The sequence below is a fragment of the Terrapene carolina genome, unplaced genomic scaffold (assembly GCF_002925995.2).
Source record: "Terrapene carolina triunguis isolate 2854851 unplaced genomic scaffold, T_m_triunguis-2.0 Scaffold95, whole genome shotgun sequence".
NCBI classification, from domain to species: domain Eukaryota; kingdom Metazoa; phylum Chordata; order Testudines; family Emydidae; genus Terrapene; species Terrapene triunguis.
In genome coordinates, this window is record NW_020664446.1 from 6505428 (window position 1) to 6521095 (window position 15668).

Genomic DNA, 15668 nt, shown 5'->3' on the forward strand with positions numbered 1-15668 from the left:
CCGCCTCACTACATGCTCCATATAAAAATAAATGGGCTTTTCACCCTCCTAACCTGACCCTGAGGAATAGGCAAAATCCAGCTAGAAATCTTTAAAGAATAGGCGTTTTGGGGTGAGATTTCAGATGCTTTCTGTAGGCTGAAAAACCCATGGGAACCGCCTGCTTTTTGGTATTGCAATACGAGTGAGTGTGCTGACAGCTGAAATCAGGAAGCACAGAGATGTGTGAAGAGGGTGCTGGGGAGGTTAAAGGGGGGAAGAACGTTAACACTGGTTTTGAATCTCAAAGGTAAAATTTGAGGGGCGGGCATAGTGTCTTAACTTGTCGCAGGCAGTGTGGTTAATAGAATCATAGAAATATAGGACTGGAAGGGACCTTGATAGATCATCTATCTAGTCCCCCCTGCACTGAGGCAGGACTAAGTATTTGTTAGACCATCCCTGACTAACCTGTTTTTAGAAACCTTCAACAACTGCAACCTCCCTAGGTAATTTGTTCCAGGGCTTAACTACCCTGACAGTCAGGATGTTTTTCCTAATGTTTAACCTAAATCGCCTTTGCTGCAATTTAAGCCCATTACTTCTTGTCCTGTCCTCAGCGGTTAAGGAGAACAATTTATCACCTTCCTTTTTATAACAATCTTTTGTGCACTTGAAGACTGTTATCATGTCTCCTCTTCTCCAGACTAAACAAACACCGTTTTTTTCAATATTTCCTCGTAGATCATGTTTTCTAAACCGTCAATCATTTTTTGTTGCTCTCCAATTTGTCCACTTTCTTGAAGTGTGGTGCCCAGGACTGGACACAGTACTGCAGTTGAGGCCTTATCAGTGCTGAGTAGAGTGGAAGAATTACATCTTGTATCTTGCTAACAACGCTCCTGCTAATACATCCCAGAATGATGTTCTCTTTTGTTTGCAACTGTATTACATTGTTGACTCATATTTAGTTTGTGATCGACTGTAAACCCCAGATCCTTTTCTGCAATACTCCTTAGTTAATGATGTAGCCCTGCATTATCAATCTAGCTATACTGTGACCTCGGGGAGCTCGGAGATGATTTTAATCCCTGTTGGGGCAACAATCACTCCCCTTTTCCTGCTATTTATACTCTTGTTCATTTCTTGTTGTCTTTCAGATGTATAGCTCTATGGATTTTGGAAGACGCTGGCAGCTAATGCATGAGCGGATCACTCCAAACAGGTTTTACTGGTGAGTGGTCCATCAAGCTCTTCTTGTGTTGTGCAGACAATATAGCATGTTTATGTTCATCACACACCGAAGAAGGCTCTGAGGGGCCCAGGATCTAGAATTATTGCTGTTCTGCCAAACCCAGGTATTCAAAATTCATGAGTTTGGTCCCCAAAATCCTGAGATTGATTTAGGAGTTTCTTTAAAAAAAGTTTGGAGTTTTTAATTCATAGCCTTTGCATGGGGGAAGGAAAGAGTGGCAAGAAAGCTTTTTTTCCACTCAGAGGCAGCAGTATCCCAGTGATGATAAACTTTCCAAGAGAACAAATTAGGTTGTTTGCACAGTGGGCAAGATTTGAACCACCTTATTGTAATGCCAGGGTCAGGGATATTGAAACCCTGCAATATAATAACTCCTCTTGGCTGTTGGAGTTCTTTTTTATTATGCTGCAAGCTGTGATTGTTGTTCTGAGCTTGTAAGCTGTGTGTGGGGAAGAAAAAAAATGAAAGGAACACACTGAAACTTGGGGAGCTTGCGGGGTTTTTTTTATTACTACGTGGAGTGGGTAGAACACGAATATATAGGATCTTGTAAATTTCAGAGGAACATACGCTGCTGCTCTTTGTGTTCCACTGTGGCGTAAAAAGCTGAGTCATCAGATTGTGTTACTTGAAGCTTCCAGGAGACGTGAAGTAACAGCAACAAAGAGATGCCTACGTTAGTCCTTAGAAGGAGTTGCGAATTTGGGCTCCTCGGAATCTTTTATTAATGGCTCGGATAAGCCTCTTGCATCAAATGGTGAAATCTTCCGCAGCTTTGTCAAGATACTACTTGACTTGTAGCAGCACTTTCAACTGTCCAGAGCCACCGCACATTTGCAGTACTATAACCTGCCGTTTTGTAGAATGAATCACCCTAACCCAGAGAGTCTGGCCTATTGCGTTATAAAGGACTGGATTTTGATACCCTTACTTATGTAATAGCAATTTATCATACGTGTTGTCTCATTGAATTGATTAGCACAACTTGGGAAGGAAGGTGGTCCTCAGCATGAGGAAAGGTATCCACATATGACCTCCATATGTCCTTATGGCTTTAAAGTCTTTAATGTCTCAGGACCCCAATGGGGCTAAAAATGGGAGCTGGTAGCAGTGGGAAGCAGAGTTCCCCATATTCCATTGTGGCCGTATCCGTGGAGCAGTCCGAGATAATCACCTTTAAATCTGTGGCACTTTTAGGTAAAGAGAGACCATTTGAGTTCAGTTTTATAAGTTGTCATGGCTTCTTCTAAGCCTTGTTCAGTTGAATTCATGGTAACTAAGGCACCTGCCTTTCCAGGTGGAGGGATACAAAAAAACCATTCCCACATCATGTTTTGTACACTGTAAAATGTCGGGGAAATAGTTTCTTCAGTAAAACATGTGATTTATACAGTACTAAGTAATCCCATCCCTAATCAGCTAAGCACTTCAAGTCAATGGGACTTAAACCTGTGCTTAAAAGCAAGTGCCTGCTTAAGTGCTATGTTGAATTGGGGCCTTGGTACCAAAAAGGGGGCGAGGGCAGATTGTCCAATGGTTGTCCACTAGCCTAGGACTTGGGAGACCTGGCTTCAAGTCTGTGCATGACCACAGCCTTCCCGTGTGACCTCGGGCAAGTCACTTAGCCTCTCTGGGCCTCCGTTTTCAATCTGCACAATGGGGCCAACAGCTCTGCCCTGACTCACAGGGGTTTTGCAAGATAAAAATTCATTAAAGGTTGTGTGGTGCTCAAACACTACAATAATGGGGCCATACTGGGACATCAGAGAGACTAAATACAAACCAGTCAGTAAAGGGTTAAGAGAAGTTTCAGTGGATTATAAATTCCTTCATCCTGTTGGCAAGTAAATCCCTAAAAGAGGGAATTCCTTAAGGTATCCTGCATTTACTGGCTGGTCAGCTGAACAGCTACATATTGTTTTCCCATCCACCTGTCTCTGGAGGGCCTGTTTGTGTTTTCAGAGCACACACACAGCAATAAATGCTCTTTGCGGAAGGCACAGTCTATGTCAGAAGTAGCAAACTTTCTCGGCACTGCCCCAGCATTCGCTTCCCCTGTGGAGCCATTTGTTTCTACCACTCTCCATCTTGGGGAGCAGCAAGGAATAGGAGGCAGTTGATGGGGATCCCCTTCCCCCCCTTTCACCTGTCATATTTAGTCATTTGCCACCCCCCCTCTGTTGTGCGGTCTTAAGAGATGCCATCAAATAATTTGGGCGAAACTGTCAAATTGGAACCAGGAACAGCCGGAAGGGGGGGGATTTAGCATTGGATTTAGCATGCGCAGCGTTTCCGATGGATACAGGGAGATTTGAAGCACTGAGAAGGTCAATACCTGGAACGCGTCCAGTCTGTAAAGGACACTGAAGTGTACACTAATTACAAAGGAGCTGAATGGAAAACGCCAGCAGGGAAGTGGGGGAGGGATAGGGAGAGGAGGAAAATAGGACACGCGTCTCTCTTTGCAGAGCAACGTTTCACATCTCGCTTATCTTAGATTTTGCTTTGTTTTTAACAAGCAGTAGGGGAAACGATATTGAATTTATAACAAATGGTGCTAAAGGCACCAGCTGTTTTGCTCATTCTGCCTCTGTCAGATTTTACTTTCTCTTCTTTCTGTGGCACTAAAACAAATCACTAGCCACCTTGGAACTTTGTGGTTGTCGCTCACACACCCCACCCCACAGTCATTTTTAACTCCACAGCAGGGGTGAAACTGGCCCCTGCCACTTGAGCTAAAGGAGAATCTCTGGGCAGTGTAGGGTCTGTGACACACAGATGAGCAGTTCTGAGCCCATCCAGCAGAGGGCAGCAGTGCCCAAATACACAGGCCAGTTCACTGTGGTGTTAACATGGCCTTTGGGGGTTAGAAGTGGTGAATTGTGGTTGGCCAGCGGCTGTGCAGAGGTACCTGAGATTGGGAGTTCATGGTTGTTTGAGACAAACGCCCAAGAGTGTGGATGCTTGTCCGATGGTCTCATGAGAACTGGCTTTATTGTGAGATTTTCAGTCCTTGTTTTGCTTGTGGTGAGGCAGAAACAGTGGCAAGGGCCCTTTTGGCCGTACTTCTGAGCTTCTATCCCGGGTCCATCAGGAAGATGCTGACTGAGTTGTATGAATAAGGAAGATAACTTGAGCGGGGCGAATGCTTCTAAAATTTATGATCTGGGTTCAGATCTAGAAATAAGCAAATGTCTGTGGATCACTTCTCAGTTCTCTCTGTAGTGGCCAATGGGGAGTGGAAATGCCCCAGCTCCAATGAGGACAGCCCTGGGACTGTGTCAGTTTTATCGTCCAATGAGGGCCTATTGGACATACCAAAGGTGAGCTTTACTTGGCATGCCTGATCCGTTAGCCAGCAATAAAATGATCATTTAAAAATTGTGTGTCTCTTGCAAACCCACTAATCGCTAACTACCAGATGGTGTCATTATATAGTGCTGGGAAAACATCACTTGAGTTTTTACAGCCAATTCTAGCGTTAAGAAAACATAGTTTTATAAATGTCAATTGACTATTAAATAACCCTGCATTAGAAATTTCTGAGTTAAAATAACTTTGTCCTCATGCTACATGATAAAAGGAATAATTTCATCCCTGCATTTATGCGTAGAATGGCTGTGTTTCCATCAGAGGACAGGTGCTATCATAAACCTGAAGTGCTGGGTTCAAGCCACCAGAGCCCTAATGCGAAATTTTTAGCCTGAGTTGTCCTTAGTTTCTGTAAAGGTAGCTCTGGGTTTGGGGAGATATTTTTAACTCTACCTGCATTTATTGTGATGTTTCCTTAACAGCACCTGTCATGTACTGAGAGGGATGGTCTAGGTCAGGGGTGGCCAGCCTGAGAAGGATCCAGAATTTACCAATGTACATTGCCGAAGAGCCACTGTAATACGTCAGCTCCCCCCGTCCAGCCCCTAGCACCTCCCCCTTCCCCCCATGCCTCCCGCCTGCCGTGATCAGCTGTTTTGCATGTGCAGGAGGCTCTGGGAGGGTAGGGGGGAGGAAGGAGGGCACAGCACATTCGGGGGAAGGGACGGAGGCATTGGGGGAAGGGGTGGAGTGGGGGCAGGGCCTGGGGCAGAGCCGGGGGTTGAACAGTGAGCACCCCACAGCACATTGGAAAGTTGGTGTCTGTAGCTACAGCCCTGGAGTCAGTGCCTGTGCAAGGAGCTGCATATTAACCTCTGAAGAGCCGCATGTGGCTCCGGAGCCACAGGTTGGCCACTCCTGGTCTAGGTATACTTAATCCTGCTTCAGGATGGGGGCGGGGAATCAAACCAATGTATCCTGACTGTTAATTCTCTTGCTCTGCCGTAGTCATCACAGAGCAAACTTTGCCTCCCAGTCTCTAGTTTATTTGATATACAGTATAGACAGCATAACCAATACTCTTGCATTATTGTGGTCAGATGTTTATGATGGTGCCTGGCATATTTGGAGTAACCTTGGAGGGAGATTTATTTTCTATTTTCCTTTTGGCCATACACATTTTTTCACAGACTTGACATTTTCCTCCTCCTGCTCCCTCCCTCCCCTGACTTGTAAGGGTTGTTCGTGGTAAAGTGTGATAGGATTACAAACATTGATATTACTGAGTCTGATGTGAGCAGGCTGGGAATCGGTGGACATCTGCGTTTATTGGTGGGAGGCGTGCCCGCATTAATCATCTGCCATATAGCCAAACATAGGAAGAGAGAGACTCTTTCTATCTTGGGATGGGGTAGAAGCCGTAGGGCAGATCCTCCAGAAGGTGTAAATTGGCATTGCTCCATCAATGCAGCTATGCCAGTTTATACCAGCGAGGAGCTGCCCCCTGTTTACGTAGGGTCTAGACTGTCGGAGCATGTGACTGCTGTAATGATGAATCAGCACTTGAGGGAGAAAGAACCCAGGAGAATTTGAAGCTTCTCTGAAAAGGAAACAACTTCACTTTTTGTGTCTGAGAAACCATCCAGGGGCTGCTATGGAGAGACCGCTTGGAAATGAACATCAAGTTGTCAGTTTCAGTTAAGATTATGTCTTTGCTACATTTCCCATTTTGCAAATGTGATCCAGGGTTTTATAACCAATTTGGCCCAGGGCAGAATCTTGGCAGAAATAGTTTCATCTGGGAAGCTTGCAAAAAAACAAAACAAAACAAAAAAAACTCCCTCCCTCCCTCCACCCAAAACAAACCGAAAACCAGCCACCAACCCACAACAACTCAACAACCCTGGTTGGATAATACACCAAAGTTGTTTGCAGTTTATGTAAGGGCCAAAAACAAAGATGTTTGCTGGTTTCTGGTGCATTTTTATCCTCTCAGATGAATAGCAGCTTCAATTTATAAAAGTAACATAAGAACCTAAGAATAAAAGGAATTTGGTATGTGAGTTAGTCGCTAACAGTTCAAGCTCTCCGTAGCAGCTGATGCACTGAAAAAGTACTTAAAGGTTTTTGTTGCATGAATATGTAGTTTTATGATGTTCTTCTTAAATGCATTATGCCAGGTCTCTGGGATAAATATTGTGTGTTTTAAATCCCATTTAGAACTTTTTTTTCACAAAGTCTCACGTACTCCACACTGTTTTCAGAAGTACTATAGGTTTCTTGTTTTAAAGCTGTTTTATCAAAGAAAGCAGAATGGCCACAAGAAACAAGTGTGATTGCTAGGGGAAATACATTTAAATAAGTCTCCATGGTACAAATCATATGTAATTCCTAAAAGGAACACAGGGATGACAATATGGTATCAGCCCTGTGGTCCATTTCCTCCAATATCCTATCTCCAAAAATGGCTAGTGCCAGCTACTTTAGAGGAAGATGCAAGAAAACTTGAAGTGGGCAATTTTGGAATAACTTCCCTATAAGGAAAATTTCTTCCTAAATCCTCCCGTATGTCTTGAAGCATGAGCGTTTATATCCCTTCTATTAAATCAATACTAACATAACTCTGGATGGTCTCATCCATATAGATATCCAATCCTTGGTTTATAATTTGGCTAAACTCTTGGTTGAGGTATATTGTGGCATTGAGTTCCACTGGCTGATAGTCTGCAGTGTGGTGGGTGGGGATGGGAAATATTTCCTTTTATTGGTTTTAAATTTGCTGCCTTCAGTTGAATGACCCAAGTTCTACCCTGGCTAAGAATTACGGTCCCAGAAATGCACTACCTTCTGATATCTGTTAAGGGACTTCATGCTCCTGGGGCCAGGTTCTGCTCCGATTCACCCCCGGGGTAATCTAGAGTAACTCTGCTCACCCACAGAAGATCCTCTCTGTGTGGACACCCATGTGTCTGAAAACAGAAGGCCTGATGAGCCTGTCCTGTGGGAAGACCCTGGGGAGGAAATCTCCAAGGGGTTCTCCTTGGGAGAGATCAGGCAGTGCAGGCCCAATAGCCCCAGGGACTCTCCTGTCTGCAGCTGCCGCACTGGGAGAGGCAGCTCACTGCCCTAGAGGGAGCCTTTCTGCCCGGAGCCATGCAGGAGCAGTGGGAGGCTGGTGTATGCCCCTCCCCCTGCCATCCTTTCCCCTAGGTAGCTCTGTAGACCACAGAGTGTGGGGTCAGAGGTAAATATTGGCATGGAGGCAGCTTGTACATGAGAGACAGCGATTTGGCTGTGAAGGGTCCCAGGGTGATCTTTGGTGATATTTGTAGTAGGCGGCATGGAGAGCCAACCCTCTTTAATTAATACATTGATTAATGCATCTGCCTCAGGCAGATGGGGATCATCAGAGCTTGACAGAGCAAACCAAAGGCCGTTCTGATGGAGTGTCTACAGCAGCACAGTCCACACCTGCCATTGGGTGGCAAGATCTAGGCTTATTCCTTGTTTTGTCTGATTTAGCTTTTCTTTACTCTGCACCGCACTCCGTTAATTGCTCTGTTTCTGAGTCCAAGTGGTCCAAGCGTATCCCACTACTCTTGTTTGATGGACGACCTCATTGAGCTTGGCTCTGCACAGGCAAAGGGGGACACATATCAGCTGCCGCCTGGGAGCATGGATTCTGAGCAGGAGACATGAGGCAATCTAGAAACACACAGGCCAGCTGGCCCCATGGAGACCGGGCCCAAAGCAGTGGCTTTGGTGTGTTTCTCATACGTGTCATTGTGTGGTAGGTTTACGGCCAAGATTTTGAAAAATGGAGTCTAAAGAGAGTCTCCTAAATGCCCCTTTAAGCTCCTAAATAAGGGCTTGTCTACACGGTGCCTTTGCACTAGAAGGGAGTAGATTTTAGTGCACAGTAGTGTGTTGTGCACTAGCTGGTGCATGTAGACCTTGCTGATGCACATTAAAAGTTCTCTAGTGCATATTAATGTAGTCCCATTTCAAACAGTTCTCCATTAGCACGCACCGGGGAACTTTTAATTCACGCCAGCAAGGTGCACATGAGTCAGTATGCAACGTGCTGGCGAGCACTAGAATTTAACCTCTCTAGTGCAGACAAACGCACTGTGTAGACAAGCCCTGAGTGGGCCGATTTTCACGAGTGGTGAACACCCTGTAGCTTTCAGTTGACTTCTGGGGGAGTTCCTGGCTGCTCAACTCTTTTCATTTGTTTTAGGGGTAGAATTTTCATAAGTGAGCAGTGTTGCTCCAACTGTCCCCATTGGTAAAACTCTCGATTTCAATGGGAGCAGATCTAGGCTGCTATCGAGAACTTTTGAACATCCAACATAAAATAAGGAGTTAGAGTTCTAACGGTAGGCTCCTGATTTTGGAAATCTTGGCTTACTTTTCACTGGAACTGGGCAAACATTGCCGCCGCCAACCCCGTCCCAGAACATGTGCTTAGATTTGTAAACAAATTCCCTTCTCGGTGTGCTCCTGGCAATTCTTTTCCTTGCAGAAGTTCTGGCCTGATAGCTTTGTTACACTCATTTTGCACTGGTGTAAATGACTACACAAGAAGCAAGGCAATGGAGAATCGGCCCTTAATAAGCAGAATATGTAAATACTCCCAGAGGTGATTTTAGGTTGAAATCAGAGCCTCGGTCATAACCACAAGCCATGGCTCTTCTTGCGGTGTTTCCAGTTTGACTACAACTAGGAAGTAGCCAGAATATCACGAGAGACATTTCCCGTGTGAGATTTCTAGACCAAGAAGGTTCAGATAGATTTTGATTAGCTTTTCTGAACTTACTGAAGCCTTTGGAAGTTTGCCCATCACTAAGTTAGACAACAGTTCTTCTATTTAACAGACCGAGTCGGACCCATGCTGTGTAGTAAGCAGTCTCTTATCAGGGCCAAACAGACAAGATCTTCCTAAACTCATTTAGAGGCGATCCATTTGTGTCACTCAGTAACGGCCATGAAAGATAAGGAGATCCTTCTTTATGAATTCTGCCCGTTGGAAATTAACAAACTCTCTAAAATGACAATTCATCAGAAGCGATATGTGGCAGAATTCATTCTCTGCAAGAGAAGAAATTGAAACTCCCATCCTTTCGTTCCCTTGGTATTCCCCAGAGCCTCCTCTATAGAATGAGCTTAGTTCAATCCCGCCATCGTTAAGTGTAGCCTGCATGAAACTACATGAAAACTTAAGATGAGGAAGGAGTATCCTATTAGCTACACTGCAGGTTCCTTTAAGTAATGTAGGTTAGATGAGTTTCCTTCAATTATTCCCCTTAGCAGGTTGTTATTTAGAACAAGGTGGGGAAGCCAGTGGCTTTTGCTATTGTGCCTGCATGATTGTGCAGCAGTAATTGGATTAGCAGATGGTGGATCATCAGAGCTATTTAATTATACCATAGAAGCTGTAGTATGGGTAGGAGATAATGAGCCAGGGGTTTATAGGCAGTAGGCAGACATGTGCCCTGGATGGCTTGGGTTATGTTCAGAGGTGAAGCTGAATGCGTGTAACTGCGTTTAAGGGAATCTGTAGCATGGAACCAAAGACCTGCTTCTGACAAGGTTCATGGCCTAGGCTTGTAGGCAGTTTGGATAAGCTGTAATCATGGCACTGAGCTCCCCAATTCACACACCAGGGACCTGCTGAGGTGGGAAGGATGGCTTAGTGGATAGGGTACTAGCCTAGGACTCTAGCAGACCTGGGTTCAACTCTTAGCTTAACTGTAGACTCCTTGTATGACCTTGGGCAAGGTAAAACTCCCCTAGACTTTCGCGGACCTTTCATCTATGCTGTGCTTCCGTTCCCCATTTGTATGTGACTGGGATAATACTTCACATGGGTGTTGTGTTGATAAAGTCGGTTAATGGTTGTGAGATCCTACATTAAGGAGGGCCATGTAAGCTCCTAGATAGAATGGACAGTCTACACTGTAATTAAAAACCCACATCTGGCCATGCCAGCTGGGTTTGGGCCAAGGGGCTGTTTAACTGCAGTATAGACATTCATATTCAGGCTAGAGCCTGGACTCTAGTCCCTTGGGAGGGTCCCAGAGCTCGGGCTGCAGCCTGCGCCCAAATATCTACTCCACAGTTAAACAACCCTGAGTCAGCTGGCACGGGCAAGTGGCGGGTGTCTAATTGCAGTGTAGACATAGCCCCAGTCTGCTTCTCTCTCCGCCCAGGGTGCTCTGCAGCCCCACAAATCCGGTGTGTGTCATCTGTTACTCTCCTTGCTCCTACCCAGGCTGTAGTGCGATGTCCTCCCTCTTGGCTTGAGGCGCACTGGATGAAGCTTGCTTGTAGGCTTAGTAACACTTCTCCTGAACTAGTCTGCAGGTGAGGTTACTACTGAATGCTGACAGGCGATTTCCCTCTGCTCTCTGTCCAAGCAGCTTCTGGCCTCCAAAGAATGCCGGCCTCTGCCAGCCATGAAGAACGGGGGAGTGTGTCTTTGATCTCAGATCCTCGGGCATGGTGGGTTGCCGACTGCTGGACTTCCCAGCTGGCCCCTCACACAGCCTAAATCAATATCGTTTTCACCGCTCGCTTGCACAGCAACTACGTACACAGGTGCATTTATGCCTTGCGTCTCTCCTCCAGCAAGCTCCTTGCTCCCATCATTGTCCAGCTCAGGAAGAGATGGCTCACGGGAGGTTGTGCATATTTCCATCCCAGGTCCATCACTGATATTTGGGGGTTCGTCTCCTGCCTTGACTGATCAACCTTCTTGCTGTAGGATGTGTGATGCTCTGCAACTCCCTCTAGTAACATTTACTTTTACCCATCACTGATGCACTGATTAGCTGTTCTTCGGAAGAGACCCTGTCTGTGCTGCTCCCTCTTCACTGCCAGAATCCTTTTTGTTTGTTTACTGCTCCTTTGCCTTTCCTCTTAAGGCTGTCAGGACAAATGAGTGTCTCACTCTTAACTTGGCATAAACTGGTAATTGAGCGTGATTTGGGGCAAGGAGACACATTGATGCATTTACACTTTCTGGCCCATCTTGCAGCAGAGTAGTTTATTCTCTCTCTTTCGCTTGGTTGCTGGTTAAAGGTCTAAACAATGAAATAATCTATTGTTCTCTTCAGGTCAGTGGCTGAAGCTCAAAGAAACAGCCACCAGAAGAGATGAGTCACAAATCTGGCTTCACATTGCCTCGCTCTGAAATGCATAAATTGAAGTGCGAATTAATTTCCAGCTAGTTAGACATTGTCCCAGGGTGATTCTTTGTGATATTCTGCACCAGGGAATGTGGCAAGCCATCCTTCCTTAATTAATACAATGTACAACGCTTTATCGGCTCATCTTGCAACGTATCCTATACATTCCATCTGTGCCAAGTGGCATGCTGGCATCCCCTCTTTGGACAATTTAAGCTTTATTTTTATTCCTATACCACGGCACTAATTTATTAAATGATGTTCCCACTCTAAAGCTTTTCAGAGACACCCCGCTCTGTCTTGGACTCAGTAGCTGGATCATTGAGCCTTAGCGTATCAGCCATGTCCTATTTGCAATCAGAAAATGTTCCTACAAATGAAGGGAATTAAACACACAGGCAAGGGAGCATCTTTAGATGACTGTAGTCTAAAGTGCAGTGGATCCAATTTGGAATGGATCGTGCCAAGCTACAAACCCTGTTGTAGTTAATGAGCTTTCCAAATATTCCTTTGCATGGAGATAGGGTGACCAGATGTCCTGATTTTATAGGGACAGTCCCGATTTTTGGGTCTTTTTCTTATTTAGGTTCCTATTACCCCCCACCCCCATCCCGATTTTTCACACTTGCTGTCTGGTCACCCTACATGGAGAGAAACTAGAGGCTGAGTTGAATCCCTGAATGTAGAGTGAGGACGGATAGAATTATAGTTATGTACTTAGAGCACACAACATTTGCTGCAGCGTTCTAAACTGTTCTGAAACCAGGGTTGCTTATGGTTCCCGAATAGCCAGGGTAGTAATGCTACAGCAATTCCATTTCTACAAATGAGGATTCCCAAGAGCTTTACAGTCATTAACTAACTGGGCCTCATAACAGTACATTAAGCATTATCCTCGTTTTAGTGATGGACCAGCTGAGCCACAGAGAGGTGGCCTACAGCTACAGTCCCTCAATAAATCCATGCTGTGGCTGGTAATAGATCCAAAAAAATCTGGGCCGGAGCTCTGCTGGTGACTGCAAGGTAAAGTTGGTTGAAAAATGGTATTTTCTCCAAAAAAAAAAAAATGAAATATTTCTGTTTTCTTTGAAATTTTCCATGGAAATGTCCAGTATTTCTATGAAATAAAACACATTTTTGTTCAATTTTGAAATGGTTTAGTTTGTTTGTCTGTTTCATTTTGGTTTCCAGCAATCCAAAACCCCCCTCAGTTTATGTTGTTTGGGGTTTTTCCCCCAAAGGGACAGAAAAGGGGCTGGAGGAGAAATGAAGAGTGAAAAGCATTCATTTTCATTGTTCAAAACTTGAACTGAAACCAACATTTTTATGTCTTGAAAATTTAGAAGGAAACAAAAATTTCCTTGAAAAATTCCCCTTTTCTTCCTCCAGCCTGAGCCTGAATGTCTCCACCCCATGTAAACATCCTCTTAGCCTGAGCCAGCCGTGGGTTTTTAATTGCAGTGTAGATATACCTTAAATTAAATTAATGGAGATATCCTATCTCCTAGAACTGGAAGGGACCCTGAAAGGTCATTGAGTCCAGCCTCCTGCCTTCACTAGCAGGACCAAGTACTGATTTTGCCCCAGATCCCTAAGTGGCCCCCTCAAGGATTGAACTCACAACCCTGGGTTTAACAGGCCAATGCTCAAAACACTGAGCTAGCCCTCCCCCCTAACCGCCTAAGGCTTCCTTGTTCTAGTGGATGAATCCATCTGGGTTGGCTTTTAAATGACCCCCGTCCAACCGCTCCCTCAACAGCTAGGAGCAGCAGACCAAATGGGAGTGAAAAACAGATTAGCTTGTCCATAAAGTAAGCGGCAGTATTCTGAATTCACACAGGAAGCAGATCTGTCCATTAAGAGTTTGCCTTAGCACTAGAGCTCATTGAAAAATGAACATTTTTGACAAAAAGGGTCACATTTTTCACAAAAAGCTTTGTTAAAAATTGCCCAGTTTTTGGCCAAATATAGAGGTGGTCAGAAAACTTTGATTTTTAGAATTTTTTTCAAGGAAAAAGTGACAATTTTTTCACAAAAATCTTGATCTATCTGTGACTGTCATCCATCACTGTAATGTCAGAGGCCCAGGCCCTCAAACGTATTTAAGCTTCTAACTCCCCATGAAAGCAATTGGAGTCGGATGCCTTCGAGGATCTGGACTTAGCGGTTTCCATGCAAAATTGAAGTGCAATAGCGAAGTCCCTAGTGGACTTTTTATTAGCTCTCATCATAGTTTTAAAATGCTCACGTGTTTGCAGTTCTTACTCCTCACCTGCAATCATCTCAGTCAGTACTACAGCTGGGAAACTGAGGCTACATCTACAAACCTGGTCCTTTAAAATACTTCCTGTGTTGGAGGAAGGGATTTTTCCCCTTCTTTTTTTACAAGAACTCAGTGATATCCATCAAAATTCACCCAGCAGGTTAAGAAATATAAATGCAATGTAGGGGGCAGGAGGAATTTGAAAGGGTGAAGACTGTAATCTATCCCGATGACTGCAGTTGGGAAATAAGCAGCAGGAGCAGATAAATCATTATGAATATTTTCATGCGGTTTCTTAGTCCCCTAATAAGAACGAATTAGGAAACTGAGGAAAAACACATCAGCAGATTTGTTTGGTAAGAACACTTCTCACAGATTTCTTCGAATCGTCTCCAGTCCTTTAAATTGCTGTTTAGTGCCTGTGAAGTACGGTGCCTTTTTCATTAATGCTATGGGGAGAGAAAAACCCAGATTCCTCAGATGCTTTAAACAAGCGAGCTTGTGTTGGCTCTGTTCAGAAGTGAAAAAATGAGCTGAGTGTAGACACCTGACAACTTCCTGCCTTATCTTGCAGATTTACCGACCTAGTGATAACTCCTGCAGACGTCCAGAATTGTAGAGTCTTAGAAATTAGAGCTTGAAGAAAACTATAAATCCATTCCCTGGAGACGAATGCAAGATCGTTCCTTACAGCATGTTCCCCTATGCTTTTTTTCAAGCTTGATTTGAAATGCGCCAAGTAATGGGGCTTCTGCCATATCCTTTGGGAGACCATACCACAGTCTCACACTGTTAAGAGAATGTCTCCTGTTATTCAGCCCCAGAGGGCAATGTCCTATTTTCTATAGCCTAGATCCTGTTATGGATCTGACTGAAGTTAATACTAGTAAAACATACAGAGGGTCCAATTTGCCATTGCCTTGTCACGTATGAAGTTATTTGCACTTATGCAAAACATGCTACTAAATCAAAATGGTGGCACCGTACATCCACTGTGCAGATGTGTGAATGGCGACACAAGGTGGTGTGGAGAAAGAGGCCCAGTTTGCGTTAGGGTTGGATGGATAGTTCACCAGCTGGCCGGCAGTAAGATCCGTCTAGTCTAACATAGCAGGAAGTGTTCGGATCAGTGTGCTGAGCTGCTTCCCCCATGTCTGACTGTGTTCGTGTGTCTGGTCCGTATCTTGGTCGGATTAGACACACATGCTGTGTACGATCTGTAAAGACCTGAGTGTTTACTCACTTCTGGGGCAGGATATTTATTAAAATTTCAGCAAACTAATTGCCAACATCCATTAATTTGATTGGGATTGACTAAAAAAATGGGATGTGTTTCTCCCCTCCCCCCTGCACATTATTGCACTATAAATGTTAGTTCTTCTTTTTCTTTCTAGTCCTAATCTACTGCAAAACATCCTTCTGAGTAGTCCACATCCATTCCTCCTGGCTCTTTCCATTATCGGTGATTAGTTCCTCCACTCTGACATCTCAGCCTACAATGGCTGGGTTTCTAAGGCTGCCTCTTGTTGAAGTCTCATTCCCATTTTCGCAATTTATTTCTTTTTAGACTAGTGCTGTGCCAAGGAACCCCGATGGTTCGGATACCAGGTAGGTAACTGGCAAAACTCTCACCTTGCACCTGATTCCTAAGCAGGTGGGTCACTGAGGT

The 15668-nt window shown here is 44.6% G+C and overlaps 1 protein-coding gene across 1 annotated transcript in view; it reads left to right on the plus strand.

The window, feature by feature from the left end:
* Positions 1 to 15668, plus strand: part of SORCS3 (sortilin related VPS10 domain containing receptor 3) — a 464482-nt gene that overhangs the window by 316970 nt on the left and 131844 nt on the right. Inside the window, exon 5 of the mRNA XM_024208853.2 lies at positions 1140 to 1213. Within this exon, the coding sequence (XP_024064621.2) occupies positions 1140 to 1213 (74 nt within the window). The remainder of the gene's footprint in view (positions 1 to 1139; positions 1214 to 15668) is intronic.